At 45.1% G+C, this 18,118-nt stretch overlaps 1 protein-coding gene across 4 annotated transcripts in view; it reads left to right on the top strand.

The window, feature by feature from the left end:
- The window catches only part of TPP2 (tripeptidyl peptidase 2), a 133,096-nt gene that overhangs the window by 56,211 nt on the left and 58,767 nt on the right, over window positions 1–18,118 (top strand). For all 4 annotated transcript variants that reach the window (XR_011319348.1, XR_011319349.1, XM_069757964.1 and 1 more), the window contains exons 15-18: window positions 2,345–2,421; window positions 7,351–7,454; window positions 7,578–7,732; window positions 9,694–9,810. Coding sequence is in view for 2 of the 4 variants with exons in the window: in XM_069757964.1 (XP_069614065.1) it covers window positions 2,345–2,421; window positions 7,351–7,454; window positions 7,578–7,732; window positions 9,694–9,810 (453 nt within the window). In the remaining 2 variants the exon portion in view is untranslated. The remainder of the gene's footprint in view (window positions 1–2,344; window positions 2,422–7,350; window positions 7,455–7,577; window positions 7,733–9,693; window positions 9,811–18,118) is intronic.

Raw genomic sequence — 18,118 nt, 5'->3', positions numbered from 1 at the left:
CCATGTGTATAACCTTACATTTATCATTGTTAAACCTCATCTGCCACCTTTCAGCCCAAGTTTCCAACTTATCCAGATCCATCTGTAGCAGAATACTATCTTCTCTTGTATTAACTGCTTTACATAGTTTTGTATCATCTGCAAATATCGATATTTTACTGTGTAAACCTTCTACCAGATCATTAATGAATATGTTGAAGAGAACAGGTCCCAATACTGACCCCTGCGGTACCCCACTGGTCACAGCGACCCAGTTAGAGACTATACCATTTATAACCACCCTCTGCTTTCTATCACTAAGCCAGTTACTAACCCATTTACACACATTTTCCCCCAGACCAAGCATTCTCATTTTGTGTACCAACCTCTTGTGCGGCACGGTATCAAACGCTTTGGAAAAATCGAGATATACCACGTCCAATGACTCACCGTGGTCCAGTCTATAGCTTACCTCTTCATAAAAACTGATTAGATTGGTTTGACAGGAGCGATTTCTCATAAACCCATGCTGATATGGAGTTAAACAGTTATTCTCATTGAGATAATCCAGAATAACATCCCTCAGAAACCCTTCAAATATTTTACCAACAATAGAGGTTAGACTTACTGGCCTATAATTTCCAGGTTCACTTTTAGAGCCCTTTTTGAATATTGGCACCACATTTGCTATGCGCCAGTCCTGCGGAACAGACCCTGTCGCTATAGAGTCACTAAAAATAAGAAATAATGGTTTATATATTACATTACTTAGTTCTCTTAGTACTCGTGGGTGTATGCCATCCGGACCCGGAGATTTATCTATTTTAATCTTATTTAGCCGGTTTCGCACCTCTTCTTGGGTTAGATTGGTGACCCTTAATATAGGGTTTTCATTGTTTCTTGGGATTTCACCTAGCATTTCATTTTCCACCGTGAATACCGTGGAGAAGAAGGTGTTTAATATGTTAGCTTTTTCCTCGTCATCTACAACCATTCTTTCCTCACTATTTTTTTAAGGGGCCTACATTTTCAGTTTTTATTCTTTTACTATTGATATAGTTGAAGAACAGTTTGGGATTAGTTTTACTCTCCTTAGCAATGTGCTTCTCTGTTTCCTTTTTGGCAGCTTTAATTAGTTTTTTAGATAAAGTATTTTTCTCCCTATAGTTTTTTAGAGCTTCAATGGTGCCATCCTGCTTTAGTAGTGCAAATGCTTTCTTTTTACTGTTAATTGCCTGTCTTACTTCTTTGTTTAGCCACATTGGGTTTTTCCTATTTCTAGTCCTTTTATTCCCACAAGGTATAAACCGCTTACACTGCCTATTTAGGATGTTCTTAAACATTTCCCATTTATTATCTGTATTCTCATTTCTGAGGATATTGTCCCAGTCTACCAGATTAAGGGCATCTCTAAGCTGTTCAAACTTTGCCTTCCTAAAGTTCAATGTTTTGTAAATTCCATTATGAGATTTCAAGATACAAGATTTCTCTTGCGTATCACCCCTACTCTGGAACCCTCTACCACAACACATCAGACTCTCACCTACCATCAAAACCTTCAAAAAGAACCTGAAGACCCACCTCTTCCGGCAAGCCTACAACCTGCAGTAATCACCGATCGACCAAACCACTGCACGACCAGCTCTATCCTTACCTACTCTATCCTCACCCATCCTTTGTAGATTGTGAGCCCTCACGGGCAGGGTCCTCTCTCCTCCTGTACCAGCTGTGACTTGTATTGTTTAAGATTATTGTACTTGTTTTTTATTATGTATACCCCTCCTCACATGTAAAGCGCCATGGAATAAATGGCGCTATAACAATAAATAATAATAATTATGAGCAGTTACATGATGACCACTCTAACATTTGGTGTGAAACTGTGCTGGAAGAAAATTTCCCTTGGGCCAGAAGCTCCGAAGTATTAAAAAAAAAAGTCTCCACTCCTTTTTTTTTTTTTTTTTCTTTTTCTTTCCTTTTTTTAAAAGGGGGTTGTCCCTACTCAGAAAATCCTTTGCCCCGGAGCTACTTGTTATAAAAAAAACAAACTAACAAACAAACAAGTCTTTTCTCACCCTGATTGTGTCCAGTGCTGGGTCTCTGTCCCTGCTCCCAATATTTTATATTGGCTGTGGTGCTAAAGCTACGTGATTTCAGCACTGCAGATACTGGTGGCAGTGCAGGAGACTCGGTAGTGGACCCAGAGAGGGTGATTAAAGCATGGTCCAATTTTTTTTTTTCTGAAAGGGGGTCAACCTATTCCACATTACCTTTCAGTTGGAATATTGCCAAAAAGTGTCCATTCTTGTGTACAAAGTATTCAGCATGTTGCTCATTAACTGATAATTTTTTTTTTTATTTGCAGATTTGTGGTTATGATGTATCTGCTCCAAATTCTGGTCCGTTATTCAGAGTTCCAGTAACCGTAGTCATTCCAGCAAAGTGAGTGGTATTAACAATAACGCATGGCTTGTATGCTATAGGAATTTCTAAGGTCCTCTCCCTGCCTTTAAGGGCTTCACACCTGCCTCTAACAGCTATGATCCACCCACAGCTGTTAACATGTTAAATGCCTGTCAATCTTTAATCTTGCACAAACCAGAATTGTCATAAGACTTTCCATCGGTGCCTGATGTCATATAATCACGGGGCGCCAACCCCATGTCATGTGATCACGGGGAGCTAATGGGTTGTCATGACAGTGCTCGGTCTGCAGAAGAAACCCATGCCTCTCATTGATGAGCACCTGGAATGCTTGCTCGCTGCTGGCGTTCATAGATCAGCATTTATTCTACAACTAGATGGTGGCCCGATTCTAACGCATCGGGTGTTCTAGAAAATGCATGTCCACGTAGTATATTGCCCAGCCACGTAGTATATTGCCCAGCCACGTAGTATATTGCCCAGCCACATATGTAACAAGTTAAAGAGTTAAAATAAAAAATAAACATATACTCACCTTCTGAGGGAGCCCTTGTAGTCCTGTCGCCTGTGTGCGGTGGACGCGGCAGCTTCCGGTCTCAGGGTTGGATGAGCGCAGGACCAGTGATGACGTCGCGGTCACATGATGTGATGTCACGGCAGGTCCTTCTCGCATACCATCCTTGGCCCCGGAACCTGCCGCTTGCACTGCCGAGGAGAGGACGCGACGGCGGAGGGTGAGAATAACCTTTTTTTTTATTATTATTATTATTCTTTGTAACATTAGATCTTTTTACTATTGATGCCGCATACGCATTATCAATATTAAAAAGTTGGTCACACAGGGTTAATAGCTGCGTTAATGGAGTTCGCTACACCGCGGTCCATTAACGCTGGCATTAACCCTGTGTGATGGCTGACTGGAGGGGAGTACGGAGCGGGCACTGACTGCGGGGAGGAAGGAGCGGCCATTTTTCCGCCGGACTGTGCCAGTCGCTGATTGGACGTGACAAATCAGCGACTTGGATTTCCATGACAGACAGAGGCCGCGACCAATGAATATCCGTGACAGAAAGACAGACAGAAAGACGGAAGTGACCCATAGGCAATTATATAGTAGATAGCCCTGCTATTTATAGCACAAGTGATTGGAAAATCACTTCAACTCTCTAAGGTACTAGTGAAGTTAGTAAAGAAAAATGTTTAACCCCTTTCTGACATCAGACGTACTATCCCGTCAAGGTGGGGTGGGCCCCTATGACCACCGACGAGATAGTACGTCATACGCGATTGGCTGCGCTCATGGGGTGAACGCGGCCGGGTGTCAGCTGCCTATCGCAGCTGACATCCGGCACTATGTGCCAGGAGCGGTCACGGACCGCTCCCGACACATTAACCCCCGGCACACCGCGATCAAACATGAACGCGGTGTGCCGGCGGTGCAGGGAAGCATCGCGCAGGGAGGGGGCTCCCTGCGGGCTTCCTTGAGCCCCCCGCAGCAACGCGATGTGATCGCGTTGCTGCGAGGGTCTCCGTACCTCCCTCCCTGCTCCAGGCCCGGATCCAAGATGGCCGCGGCATCCGGGTCCTGCAGGGAGGGAGGTAGCTTCACAGAGCCTGCTCAGAGCAGGCACTGTGAAGCCTGCAGTGCTGTAAGTCAGATCGGTGATCTGACAGAGTGCTGTGCACACTGTCAGATCACTGATCTGTGATGTCCCCACCTGGGACAAAGTAAAAAAGTAAAAAAAAAATGTTTCCAAATGTGTAAAAAAAAAAAAAAAAAAAAAAAAATATATATATATATATATATATATATATATATATATATATATATATATATATATATATATATATATATATATATATATATATATATATATATATATTCCTAAATAATGAAAAAAAAAATATTATTCCCATAAATACATTTCTTTATCTAAATCAAAAAAACAAAACAATAAAAGTACACATATTTAGTATCGCCGCGTCCGTAACGGCCCGACCTATAAAACTGGCCCACTAGTTAACCCCTTCAGTAAACACCGTAAGAAAAAAAAAAAAGGCAAAAAACAACGCTTTATTATCATACCGCCGAACAAAAAGTGGAACACGCGATCAAAAAGATTGATATAAATAACCATGGTACCACTGAAAACGTCATCTTGTCCCGCAAAAAACGAGCCGCCATACAGCATCATCAGCAAAAAAATAAAAAAGTTATAGTCCTGAGAATAAAGCGATGCAAAAATAATTATTTTTTCTATAAAATAGTTTTTATTGTATAAAAGCGCCAAAACATAAAAAAATGATATAAATGAGGTATCGCTGTAATCGTACTGACCCGAAGAATAAAACTGCTTTATCCATTTTACCTAACGCGGAACGGTATAAACGCCTCCCCCAAAAGAAATTCATGAATAGCTGGTTTTTGGTCATTCTGCCTCACAAAAATCGGAATAAAAAGCGATCGAAAAATGTAACGTGCCCGAAAATGTTACCAATAAAAACGTCAATTCCTCCTGCAAAAAAAAAAGACCTCACATGACTCTGTGGACCAAAATGTAGAAAAATTATAGCTCTCAAAATGTGGTAACGCAAAAAATATTTTTTGCAATAAAAAGCATCTTTCAGTGTGTGACGGCTGCCAATCATAAAAATCCGCTAAAAAACCCACTATAAAAGTAAATCAAACCCCCCTTCATCACCCCCTTAGTTAGGGAAAAATTAAAAAAATGTATTTATTTCCATTCTCCCATTAGGGTTAGGGCTAGGGTTGGGGCTAAAGTTACGGTTAGGGTTTAGATTACATTTACAGTTGGGAATAGGGTTGGGATTAGGGTTAGGGGTGTGGTTAGGGTTACTGTTGGGATTAGGGTTAGGGGTGTGTTTGGATTAGGGTTTCAGTTATAATTGGGGGGTTTCCACTGTTTAGGCACATCAGGGGCTCTCCAAACGCGACATGGCGTCCGATCTCAATTCCAGCCAATTCTGCGTTGAAAAAGTAAAACAGTGCTTCTTCCCTTCCGAGCTCTCCCGTGCGCCCAAACAGGGGTTTACCCCAACATATGCAGTATCAGCGTACTCAAGACAAATAGGACAACAACTTTTGGGGTCGAATTTCTCCTCTTACCCCCGGGTAAATACAAAACTGTGGGCTAAGAAATAATTTTTGGGGGAAAGTTTTTTTATTTTTTTTTATTTTCACGGCTCTGCGTTACAAACTGTAGTGAAATACTTGAGGGTTCAAAGCTCTCACAACACATCTAGATAAGTTCCTTAGGGGGTCTACTTTCCAAAATGGTGTCACTTATGGGGGGTTTCAATGTTTAGGCACATCAGTGGCTCTCCAAACGCAACATGGCGTCCCATCTCAATTCCTGTCAATTTTGCATTGAAAAGTCACACGGCGCTCCTTCCCTTCCGAGCTCTCCCATGCGCCCAAACAGTGGTTTACCCCCACATATGGGGTATCGGTGTACTCAGGACAAATAGTACAACAACTTTTCGGGTCCATTTTCTCCTGTTACCCTTGGTAAAATAAAACAAATTGGAGCTGAAGTAAATTTTTTGTGGAAAAAAAAAAAAGTAAAATGTTCATTTTTATTTAAACATTCCAAAAATTCCTGTGAAGCAACAGAAGGGTTAATAAACTTCTTGAATATGGTTTTGAGCACCTTGAGGGGTGTAGTTTTTAGAATGGTGTCACACTTGGGTATTTTCTATCATATAGACCCCTTAAAATGACTTCAAATGAGATGTGGTCCCTTAAAAAAAAAAATGGTGTTGTAAAAACGAGAAATTGCTGGTCAACTTTTAACCCTTATAACTCCCTAACAAAAAAAAAATTTGGTTCCAAAATTGTGCTGATGTAAAGTAGACATGTGGGAAATGTTACTTATTAAGTATTTTGTGTGACATATCTCTGTGATTTAATTGCATAAAAATTCAAAGTTGGAAAATTGCGAAATTTTCATAATTTTCGCCAAATTTCCATTTTTTTCCACAAATAAACGCAGGTACTATCAAAGAATTTTTACCACTATCATGAAGTGCAATATGTCACGAGAAAACAATGTCAGAATCACTGGGATCCGTTGAAGCGTTCCAGAGTTATAACCTCATAAAGGGACAGTGGTCAGAATTGTAAAAATTGGCCCGGTCCATAACGTGCAAACCACCCTTGGGGGTAAAGGGGTTAAAAAAAACCCCATCTAAAAACCATATAATTTCAAATCACCTGCTTTTTGGTCCATTCAAAATAAAACAATAAAAAGTGCACATTTGGTTCTGAATGTTCAATCTGTCAAAATATAAAGTAAATTATTTCGATCAATAAACTCCCAACATTGCAGTTACCGGCAATCAAAACATTGTACCTACCCCAAAATTATATCAATAAAAATGCCATCTTGGCATGCAAAAAATAAGCCCTCACCCAGTTCCAGATCTCGAAAAATGGTTTCGCTCCGGCGACTAGAAAATGGCGACTATTTTTTCTTCTTACAAACTTTGAATTTTTTTTTCACACTTAAATAAAAAAGAACTTATACACGTTTGGCATCTGTGAACTCGTAATGACCTGGAGAATCACATTCCCAGGTCAGATTTACCATATAGTGAACATGGCAAATAAAAAACTCAAAAGAATTGTGGAATTTAACTTTTCTTTGCAATTTCACTACGCTTAGAATTTTGTTTCCCATTTTCCAGTACACTATATGGTAAAATCAATGATGTCATTTAAAAGTACAACTTGTTCCGCAAAAAATCAAGCCCTCTTAGTTTTATGGGAACGGAAAAAAATTAGTTATGGCTCTGGGAAGAAGTTGCACTTTTTTTTTTCAAGTGCAACAGAATAATAAGCAAATATTTCTCATTTTGAGTCCTAATTCTCATTGCATCCCATGGAGGTTATGTACATTGTTGTGACTTCTTTTTTACATTTCTCAGGCTCAGTGATTCTTCGTACGACATGGAGTGCAAAGATATTAGTTTCAAACCTGGTCAGATTCAGCGCCATTTTATTGAAGTTCCTCAAGGTTCCACGTGGGCTGGTAAGTTAAAATATGTAAACTCTTAATGTCTTGTAGATTCAGGAGGACATATGTAATGGAGGCGCTTTGAACATTTTTATTTCTAAGGTTTGGTAATTTTTTTTTCTTCCTTATGTCTACCAGAGGTTACAGTGAATTCTCGCTCTGCAGATGTTGCTTCCAAGTTTGTTCTTCATGCAGTTCAGCTGGTGAAGCAGAAGGCTTACAGAAGTCATGAGTTTTACAAATTCACATCTTTGCCTGAGAATGGTTCTGTGACAGAAGCATTTCCGGTGCTGGTGAGTTGTGTTTTGGGCTTTCATTATAGCTGATTAATACATTTTATGTAAAGATTTTCAAATTAAATTCAACATTAATTTAAACCTACAGTAATTCTGAATACTCCATATGGACAAGTCTTTGTCCCAATAAGACAAATTGCCCTAATGAGCATGGTTCTAAATTGGGATCCCAGGGTAGTGAGCGACTGTGATGTGCATTATTGTATATTAAAGGGAACCTGTCAGCAGGATTGTGCGCAGTAACCTGCAGACAGTGTCAGGTCAGCGCCGTGTTACTGATAAATGACACCTTGGTTGATGAAATCCGTCTTGTGGTAGTTTAATCTGTATTTGTAGTTTTCAGTTAATGAGATTGTCTTGCTCTGGGGCGGCCTGTGTGTGTGGGGGGTGTTATGTGGTGCTCTGGTTACATATTAATTTGTATGGCTTCTTACAGTTCACTGATCCCTCATGGGTTTGAAAATTTTTTTTTTTTTTTAGCTTCAACAAAATGGCAGCGGCGCCTGCGCTCTAGCATGGTACATGCCTTTATGCATTTATACTTTGTGCCTTTACATACCTATTTGCCTGTACTATTGTGTGCGTTCCGATAGATGCTACAGCTCGGGCGCCTGCATCATTTTACCGGAGAAAAAATGTGACTGCAGCAAAATAGCACCAGCGGCGGTACTTGCCCAGTAGCCTCTATTGGAACGTGATAGATGTTACTGTGCAGGCGCCGCTGCAATTTTATGAAGTTACATTTACATTTTTCTAACCACACAATAGTATGTGCAGTGTGTAAAATAGGGGACAGGTCACTAAGCCATACAGATGAATATCTAAGCAGTGCACCACATAAAGACCCACACACAGCCCACAGGCCGCCCGAAGCACGAGAATCTCATTAACTCAAAACTGAAAATGAAGAGTAAACAACAAAAACTAGACGGATTTCATCATCCTAGGTATCATTTTATTCAGTATAACAGCGCCGACCTGACACTGTTTGTAGTTTACTGTGCACAATCCTGCTGACAGGCTTGAACACAACCAAAGCAGCCGATCATCTATAAAGAATTGATACTCCATGTACTCTAAGGTGTGTAGAGGAATTATACCGCTTTATGCATGAAGCCTTATTTAGCCTCCAACCTCCTTCTGCTTAAGTGGGATATTCCCACTTTATGTTCTCAGAAAATGTAATTAATTCCTGAAATAAAAAAGCCTTTCACATTTCATTTAAAATGGGGGTTTCATCCTTGGCAAATTAATTGCATACTGTTTAATACATTCTTACACTTTGTAGTGTCTGTGCTTTCAAGTAGGGGCCTTGCATCCTTTCTCTATAGACTTCGTGCCAGCTCAAATTGCCTGAGATATGTCATGGATTTTAACAATAAGGTTACATCCTCCTATCTCAAGACTAGTGAGGGACGGGGTAGTGACATGTACCATGCCTTAGCTCGGAGCATCCTTTTCTATCCTGTATTTATAAATACCCTGCCCTTTGCTGTTTGGTCCCCAGTCTGCACAGTAAAGCTGTCAAGTAAGCTATAGAAAATGTGAATGGTTGGAGGATTGTGTCTAGCCTAGTGTCCGAATTGTAACATTTATTCTTATTTTTATAATACTTTAAATCCGTTTTACATGCTAATGGATTAAAGTGTTTTTTGCCTTTCAGAAATCCTTTTTTAGGCTGCGGTAGCTCAAGTTGACAGCGCTGCAGCAAATCGGTGAGCTCAGTGGCTCTGCGCTGTAGACGGCATGAACCACTGAGCTCTTTGGCTGCAGTGATGTCCTGGCTCTGGAGGAGAAGAAGCGTGCAAGTCATGTTATGTTGTTTTGGAGGTTTTTTTTTTATTAGCTTCTGCAGCAAAGTTTTCTGAAACGGTTCAATGCCCTTTAAGTATTGTTTCTTATTATACCTTTCTTTAATTTGTTTGTTGACTGACTATTTTTTTTTCTTTGCTCCGCAGGGTGGCAAGACCATTGAGTTTTGCATTGCACGTTGGTGGGCAAGTCTCAGTGATGTCAATATTGACTATTCCATTTCTTTTCATGGAGTTGCTTGTGGACTGACACAGCTAAATATTGTAAGTTTGACATTGGCATTAAATTAATACACCTCCATAATATTGCCCGTATGCTTATACTAGTTTGACATTGTATCCCCTTAATGACTGAGCCAATTTAAACCTTAATTACTAAGCCAATTCTGACCACTGTCACTTTGAGGTTATAACTCTGGAACGCTTCAACGGATCCCACTGATTGAGTTTGTTTTTTCGTAACATATGATCCTTCATGATAGTGGTGATAGTTATTTGATATGACTTGTGTTTATGAAAGAAAAATTAAATTTGGAGAAAATTTACATGTGAATACTTTTCTGCCCAATGACGACAAAAGTATTCTGGGAGTGATACCTTTATTGGCTAACCAGAAAATAGTAGAATATGTTTGCAAGCTTTCAGAGCACAGAGGCGCCTTCAGGCAAGATTACAAATAGATTAATAAGAAGAAAGCACAACATTTAAAGAATACTACAGCAGGACATTTGTTAGGGGGTGGGAAGTGTGATGAGTCCATAGATAAGCCAAGGAAATCAAATTGGGCATTCTCTTACAAATAGAGAGGCAGTGGGCCCCCTTCTCATCAAATCTCTGATAGTTGCCGATTACCGGGGTGTCTCAGGGACATCGTATCTCTCTCATCTGACCTGTCTATTATGTCAAAAGAGAGAGAAATTATTGAAGCAGTCGGCACACTTTTTTTTTTTTTTTTCTCTTTATCGCTTCATTGGGGGACACAGGTAACCATGGGTGTATGCTGCTGTCGCTAGGAGGCTGACACTATGCAAAAAAAGGAAAATAGCTCCTCAGCAGTATACACCCACCGACTGGCACAAAGCACAACAGCTTGGTGTCAGTAGGAGGCAGACCTGAATCTGATCCCAGATCCGCTTGTTTCTCTTTCAGGTCACCTGTTGTATTTTATTAGTCTTTTTCCCTTTTGTTTTTTGGGTTCTTTTTCCTTAGGGTAACGGTGTATTTTCTCACTTTGTTTTCCCGTACTTATGCAAAAGAGAAAGTAATGTGGTGTCGCCCACATCGCCCACTCCTTGACCCACAAGGCAGGACCTAATCCCCTGACACCTTTCACAGGTGCTTCAGGGTAATTACCTGTGGCCCGTCCTAGCCTTTTCCCCACCCCACCCTTCCCCTCAGAGAGGGATACTTTCATTTTTTTTACCGGCTGACAGATCAGCCACGCCCACCACAGTACATCGTACTTGCTGTAACACAGCAGAGCCGATGCTCAATCAGGGCTTTTGCCTCAGCAGATTGAAGTGCCTGTATGACACACTTCCATACCCTGTGTTCTCATCTGACCTGCGGACACCTGCAACAGAGGTACACAGCCAGCCACAGTCATCTGCTGGGTCGTCTTTGACATCGGGTAGGCTCTGCCTTCTTTTTTTTTTTTTTTTTCTTTTCCTCTTCCTCTTTCCTCTCCTCTAGCATATAGCCCTCCACAGCAGTATCACTAAGGCTCAACTTATGCCCAACCCTAGAGAGGTCTCTTTTTGCCGATTATTCATTACGCCTGTGCCTTCTGCAAAAAAAAATTGGTCATCTGGTCAGCCTTCTCCTTTCTATCAGTCCTGCAGTACTTCTACCATGTCTGCACCACAGGAGCCCCCAACCAGCCGGAATGAGAGCACACCCCTTCCTCCGGAGTCGGCTGTTTCGATGTCCCAATCTGTCTCCGACCTGAGAAAGGTGTTCCTGGTCCAGGTCCTAGAGCAACTACCACATCTGTCCGCCACCACCAGAGCTCCGCACACCTCTCACGGTGATTCACATACCTGACCACGACTTTCACAGGGTCAGATCAGGTACAAAGTCAACAAAACGGGCGCTTTCCAGTTCCTCGTCCAGTTTCCTGGGCTCCTCTGCATCCTCCAGGATGCCTTCCTTATCTCATGCCCCCTCTTCGGAGGCGGCTTTTGGGTCGGATGTTCATTTCCAGTCTGAGTCTGATAGGAAACAGAACTCAAAATTGCAGGATATGGTCAAAGTCTTAATCTGAAAGAGAACAAGGTTTCTTTCAAACGAGTCAAACGTCCTTCCCGGACCTTTTTTGGTAGGGAATTTGAAGTAATCGTGTCTAAGCACTGGGAACACCCTGAAAAGCGCTTTCCAGGAAGGAAGCAGCTAGATATTCTTTATCCCTTTAGTCCAGACCTTGTTAGTAGAAAGACAGTCCCCTAATGTTGTTCTGACGAATTCTCGTCTGCCAAGACAGTTTTGTCTCTGCCGGACGTAGCTTTTCTCAAGGACTCTATGGATAGGCACATTGAATCCTTGGCTAAGTCAGCCTTTGAAGCAGCTAGCGTCTCCCTCTGTCCCATTTTTGCCTCTACCTGGGTGGCAAAGTCCATGTCTGCCTGGGCAAGAATGCTTCATCAGGGTATCCTAGTGGCATCTTCTCCGGATGAGCTGGCAGACCAGATTGCCCATGCTGGCAAATGTCTCCTGACCGCTTTCTTGGATGCGGCCAGTTGTTCCGCCCGGGCTATCAGCAACATTGTTGCCATACGCCGCATTTTCTGGTTTAAGGCCTGGAATGCGTATCCACTGTCTAATCCCTCACTAATCTCTCCTTCCAAGGCTCTAGACTGCTTGGATCCAAACTGGATCAAATAATCTCTGATGCTACCGGTGGCAAGAGCACTTCCCTTCTCCAGTCTAAACCTAAACGGCCTTTCAATAGGAAGAGATCACTCCAGTTTAGTTCCTTTCGGCCCTTCTTTCCTTCAGGGAGTTCCAGTAGGACTGCTCTTCTGCCCAAAGGGAAAGAAGGAAACTGTCCTTCAAGCCAGCTCCTCACTGGCATCCAAAGAGTCGCTCCTCCAAGCCCTCAGGGTCTCGCTCCAACAGGTACTCCTCGGCGTGATGGATCGCCCCCTACCCGGGAATCTCTCCAGGGTGGAAGGCCGACTCCTTCTCTTCCAAGATGCCTGTTATCGGTGGTTGATGCCTGGGCTCAGAGAAGAAATTATGCAATTTCATCTATTAGCATTTATTAAAATTGGGGCAAAACAAAATTTTTCTCGCTTCATTGGGGGGACACAGGTTACCATGGGGTGTATGCTGCTGTCGCTTGGAGGCTGACACTATGCAAATAAGGAAAAAATTACTCCTCCTCGGCAGTATACACAGGTATACAGATGTCTGTAAGAGGCGGACCTGGATCTAACACCAGATTCACATTATTTTCTTTTACAGGGTTTTTGTGTGTTTATTAATCATTTTCCCTTTCTCTGTCAGATTAATTTCTTCGGGTAACAGGGTGCAACTTCTCACCCTGGTTTTCCCACATTTACGCGGCCGAGAGAACAGTGTGGTATTACCCACATCGCCCACTCTCGGACCCGCTGGCAGGACTCTGTCCCCTGTCACTCTTACGGGTGTTTCAGGATGACTCTTGGTGGCCAGTCCTCGCCTTTTCCCCTCCTCACTCCTCTCCTCGGAGAGGGCTGAGAGGAAGACTGTGGTCACCTGCGGGGTGACCTCCCCCCTTCTCGGAAGGGGTTGACGCAGTCTTCTGCGCCGTCTGGAGACTGTGTGGGAAGGAGGATCTTCTCTCCCAGGACCCTCTCTCCTGAGGGCTCCTGATGCGATCCTCATCCATGAAGAGGAACCGGATTCACAAGCAAGGTAGTATGACCCCCTCCTACTCCCCGCAGTAGTGCTCACCTGTATACAGGCCCCTGCAGCCCCCTCTTCTCCTTTCACAACACTATTTTTCAAATTTCACGCCCTTTTTCTTCTGTAGCGCGCTGTACCCGACATTTTGCATCCTTCTTCTTCCATCGGCTGTTCTCCGTTTAAGCCACGTCCCCCTTTGCCAGCCTAGCCAATCACCAGAGCACTTTCATTTTCCAGCATCGGGCACGCCCCCCTTGCCTGTGTGTTTGTCCCGGCACTGGCGTTGGGCTCACTCTCAGGCTGGACACCCCCCCTCAGGCGTGTCAGCTTTTCAGAACGCAGGTTTCACTTTCTTTGGCCGGTAACGCCCCCCTTTCTGCATGCCTGGACGATCAGGCCAGTTACAGGGAGGCTCTGCCATCCCTGTCTCCTCAGGATAATAACCCCGCCCACCGCTCGTTTCAGCGCGTCGAGTGGCCACAGGGAACACAACGTCCATCTTGGCAGCCGAGCTCCAGCAGCATGTTCACGGATCCGGAGGGGGACACTGCTACCTGCGCTGCCGCTGCATGATCACTGGGTGTCTGGTAGGCTCTACACTCCACCCCTGGCCACTTTATTTCGGCTTAGCTCCCCTCAGCAGTATCGCTTTTATAGCGTCCTGCTGCAGTTGTCACACAGGCTCTACCTATGTCCAACCCGCAGGGGCCTCCGGCTACAATCCTACGGTAACCCACTACGCTTGTGCCCGCTGTAAGAGAAAGTGGGCTTCAGGCCAGCCGTCGCCCTTCTGCCCGTCCTGCAGTCCTTCCATGATGTCCGTCCCTCGGGAAGTCCCTAATGCTCGGAATGAGTGCCCTCCCCCGGAGTGGGCTGTTGCCATGTCTCAATCAGTCTCAGATCTGACTAAAGTGTCGCAGTCCCTGGTACAGGTCCTGGAACGCATGCCGCTTCTATCTGCTGCCACTAGTGCCACGAACGCCTCCCATGGCGATTCGCATGCACCTGACCACGACTCTTATGGGGACAGATTAGAGAAAAGATCCAGGAAGAGCACTCTGTCTAGCTCCTCATCCAGTTCACCGGACCCCGCTTGCTGTGTCATCTTGAATACCCCTCTCTACCCGTTCCCCCTCCTCGGAGGCGGACATTGGGCCTGACGTAGTTTCTCAGTCGGAGTCTGACTCAGATGCAGATTAGACCTCTGGGACACAGGATATGGTAGATAGCCTTATTTCGGCTATTATTCAAACCCTCGAACTTAAGGAGGAAGACGCGGCTAGCCAGGATGACTCCGTTTCATTCAAACGGGTGAAACGGCCCTTCAGAGTTTTTCCCAATCACAGAGAGTTTGAGAATACTACCTCTAGACACTGGGAACAACCTGGAAAACGTTTTCAAGGAAGAAAGCGTCTGGACATTTTTATACCCTTTTAGTTCAGACCTTGTCAGCAAATGGTCCGAATCCCCTAAGGTAGATCCGCCGGTATCAAGATTATCCTCGCAGACAGTTCTGTCTATTCCTGATGCGGCATCTCTCAAGTATGCTACGGACAGACAAATTGAGGCTTTAACCAAATCAGCCTTTGAGGCGTCTGACGCCTCTCTGCACCAATTTCATCTACTCTTGGGTGGCGAAAGCCGCATCTGCCTGGCCTAAGATACTTCGCAGGGGCATTGTAGCTTCGGCTCCGTCAGAGGAGCTGGCAGATTTAGCGGACCAGATTGCCCACGCAGGGAAATATCTCTTAAATGCCTCCTTGGATGCAGCCGCTTGCTCCACAAGAACAAATAGCAACATCATTGCCATTCGACGGGTCCTTTGGCCGAAGGCGTGGAACGCAGACCCCGCTTCTAAAAAATCTCACTGGCCTACCATTCCAGGGCTCCAAGCTCTTTGGCACAAAGCTGGACCAGATCATCTCGGACGCCACTGGTTGTAAGAGCACCTCTCTACCTCAATCCAAACCTAGGCGCCCCTTCAATAGAAAGGGACCCCAGTCCTTTCGCCACTTCGGCCGTTCTCTTCCTCAGGCGGTTCCTCTCAGCAAGACTGTTCTTCCACTCAAGGGGAAAAAAGAAAAGTCTTTCATGCCTACCCCTCACTGGAGGCCTAAGAGCCGCTCCTCTAAACCCTCCGGATCTCGCAGCCACAGATTTTCTTCAAAATGACCGGTCACCCCCACCTGGAAATCTTTCCAGGGTGGGAGGCAGGCTTCTTCAGTTCACGGAGGCTTGGTTATTGGTGGTCGACTACACCTGGGTCAGGGAGATTGTCACATCAGGCTACAAAATAGAATTTTCTTCGCCCCCAGGAAGACGTTTCTTCCTCTCTCGTCCACCCAAGCAGCCTTCCCATGTCCCAGGGATTTTCCAGGCTTTCGCTTCCCTCCTCGCCTCAGGGGTAATCGTCCCAGTTCCTTACCGCGAGCGGTTTTCGGTTTTTTACTCATCTGTTTGTAGTTCCAAAAAAAAAAAAAAAAAAGACTGCTCACTCCGTTCGATTTTTGGATCTCAAGTAGTTGAACCCCCACCTTCGGATTCGACACTTAAAGATGGATTCTCTGCGCTCGGTGATCCCTTCCATGGAACTGGGAGAATATCTGTGCTCTGTGGACATTCAGGATGCGTACCTACACATTCATTGTTTGTGTACAGCATCATAAGTTCCTTCGTGTTGCGATCCAGGAGCAACATTACCAGTTAACAGCTCTCCCGTTTGGCCTGGTGTCCATGCCCAGGGTCTCCACGAAAGTAATGGCGGTGGTCATGGCCATCCTTCGATCAAAGGGAATGAGAATCCCCTATCTCGATTACCTCCTGGACAAGGGTCCGTCTCGCCGGGATCACTCTGTTGATTATCCAACAGAGATGGATCAGCTTGTCCCAAGACACGTCGACCTTAATTCCAACTCAACGTCTCGAGTTCCTGGGCATGGAATTCGACACCATTCAAGCCCAGGTCCTCCTCCCAAAGGAGAATTTCCTTTCTCTACAGCAGGGCATCAAAGCCCTAAAGCGCCCTGTCCCTCTTCCTCTACGGCTCTGCATGAGAGTACTAGGGAAGATGGTCGCTTCCATGGAAGCAGTACCTTATGCTCAGTTCCACTCTCACCCTCTCCAGCTGGCCCTCCTGTCTGCCTGGGACAGGAGCCCACTTTCCCTGGATAACCCAGTTTGCCTACCTCTCCATGTGTGGCTGTCTCTCACTTGGTGAACACTATCCACCTCCATCCTGCGCGGGAGGTCATTTCTCCCCCTCTGCTGCAGGTCATCACCACCGACGCCAGTCTTCAGGGGTGGGGTGCTGTCTTTCTCCATCTCGCAGCTCACAGTCGCTGGATTGTTCAAGAGGCCCTTCTCCCGATCAATCTCTTGGAGATCATGGCAATCTTTCTGGCCCCCCTCCGCTGGCAGTCCCGCCTCACAGGAAAACCGGTCCGCATTCAGTCGGACAACGCCCCGGCTGTGGCTTACATAAACCACCAGAGCGGGAGCTGCAGCAAGCAGGTCATGAGGGAGGTGGCGAAGATTCTGCGGTGGGCAGAAAACCATGTCCCCGCCATATCAGCTGTCCACATTCCAGGGGTGGACAATTGGGAAGCCGATTTTGTCAGCCGTCAGGGGCTCGTGTCCGGCGAGTGGTCTCTCCACCCCACCGTCTTCAACCAACTTTGTCAGAGGTGGGGCATTCTGGATGTCGACCTAATGGCTTCCCAACAAACCACAAGGTTCCACAGTATGGAACCGATGGCCGTCGGTTGCGACGCACTTGTGATCTCGTGGTCCCAGTCCCAGATGCCTTATCTGTTTCCGCCTCTTCCCTTGATTCCAAGGATCGCATAAAAAGGTTAAGGCAGAGGGGGTCCCCATTCTGTTAGGGGGCTCCGGATTGGCCTCGGAGAGCCTGGTATGTGGAGCTAGTGAACATGCTGTCGAACATCCCCTGGAGGCTCCTAGACCATCCAGATCTTATATCGCAAGGGCCCCTCTTCCACCCGAATTCTTGGTCTCTGAATTTAATGGTATGGCCGTTGAGGCCGCGGTCCTAAGGGACGCAGGTTTTTCTCAGTGTCATACAGACCATGATAAAGGCTAGAAAATCGGCATCTTCACGCATCTATCACAGGTGTTGGAAGGCCTTTTTCCGATGGTGCGAAGACAACAGTTTGTTCCCTATGTTTTTTTTTCCCTTCCTTCAGTCCTTGGTTTCCTTCAAATGGGTCTCGATTCGGGCCTTTCCCGTGTGTCCGCTCCGTCCTTTCTCTTCCAAAGGGATCTGGCTTTCCTTCCCCAGGTGAAGACCTTCCTTCAGGGCGTCTCCCACATAGTGCCTCCTTACCATTCTCCGGTCGATCCATGGGATCTCAACCTTGTTCTTGGCGCCCTCCAGCACGCGCCTTTTGAACTACTTCAGGACATTTCTTTCTCCCTTCTTTCATGGAAAGTGGCCTTCCTGGTCGCCATCACCTCTATTAGGAGAGACTCCGAGTTAGCAGCATTGTCCTGCCGTTCTCCTTTCCTGATTCTGAACCATGATAAAGTGATCCTGCGGCCTATTCCTTCCTTTCTACCAAAGGTAGTTTCGGCTTTTCACATCGAGGACATCATCCTTCTTTCCTTGTGCCCTTCCCCGGTTAATTCCTTGGAGAAATCTCTCCACAAACTGGATTTGGTCAGGGCTATC

The sequence above is a fragment of the Ranitomeya imitator genome, chromosome 3, assembly GCF_032444005.1.
Source record: "Ranitomeya imitator isolate aRanImi1 chromosome 3, aRanImi1.pri, whole genome shotgun sequence".
Classification (NCBI taxonomy): Eukaryota; Metazoa; Chordata; class Amphibia; order Anura; family Dendrobatidae; genus Ranitomeya; species Ranitomeya imitator.
The sequence above is the reverse complement of the archived record's forward strand: the minus strand, read 5'-3'. Positions and strand labels throughout refer to the sequence as shown.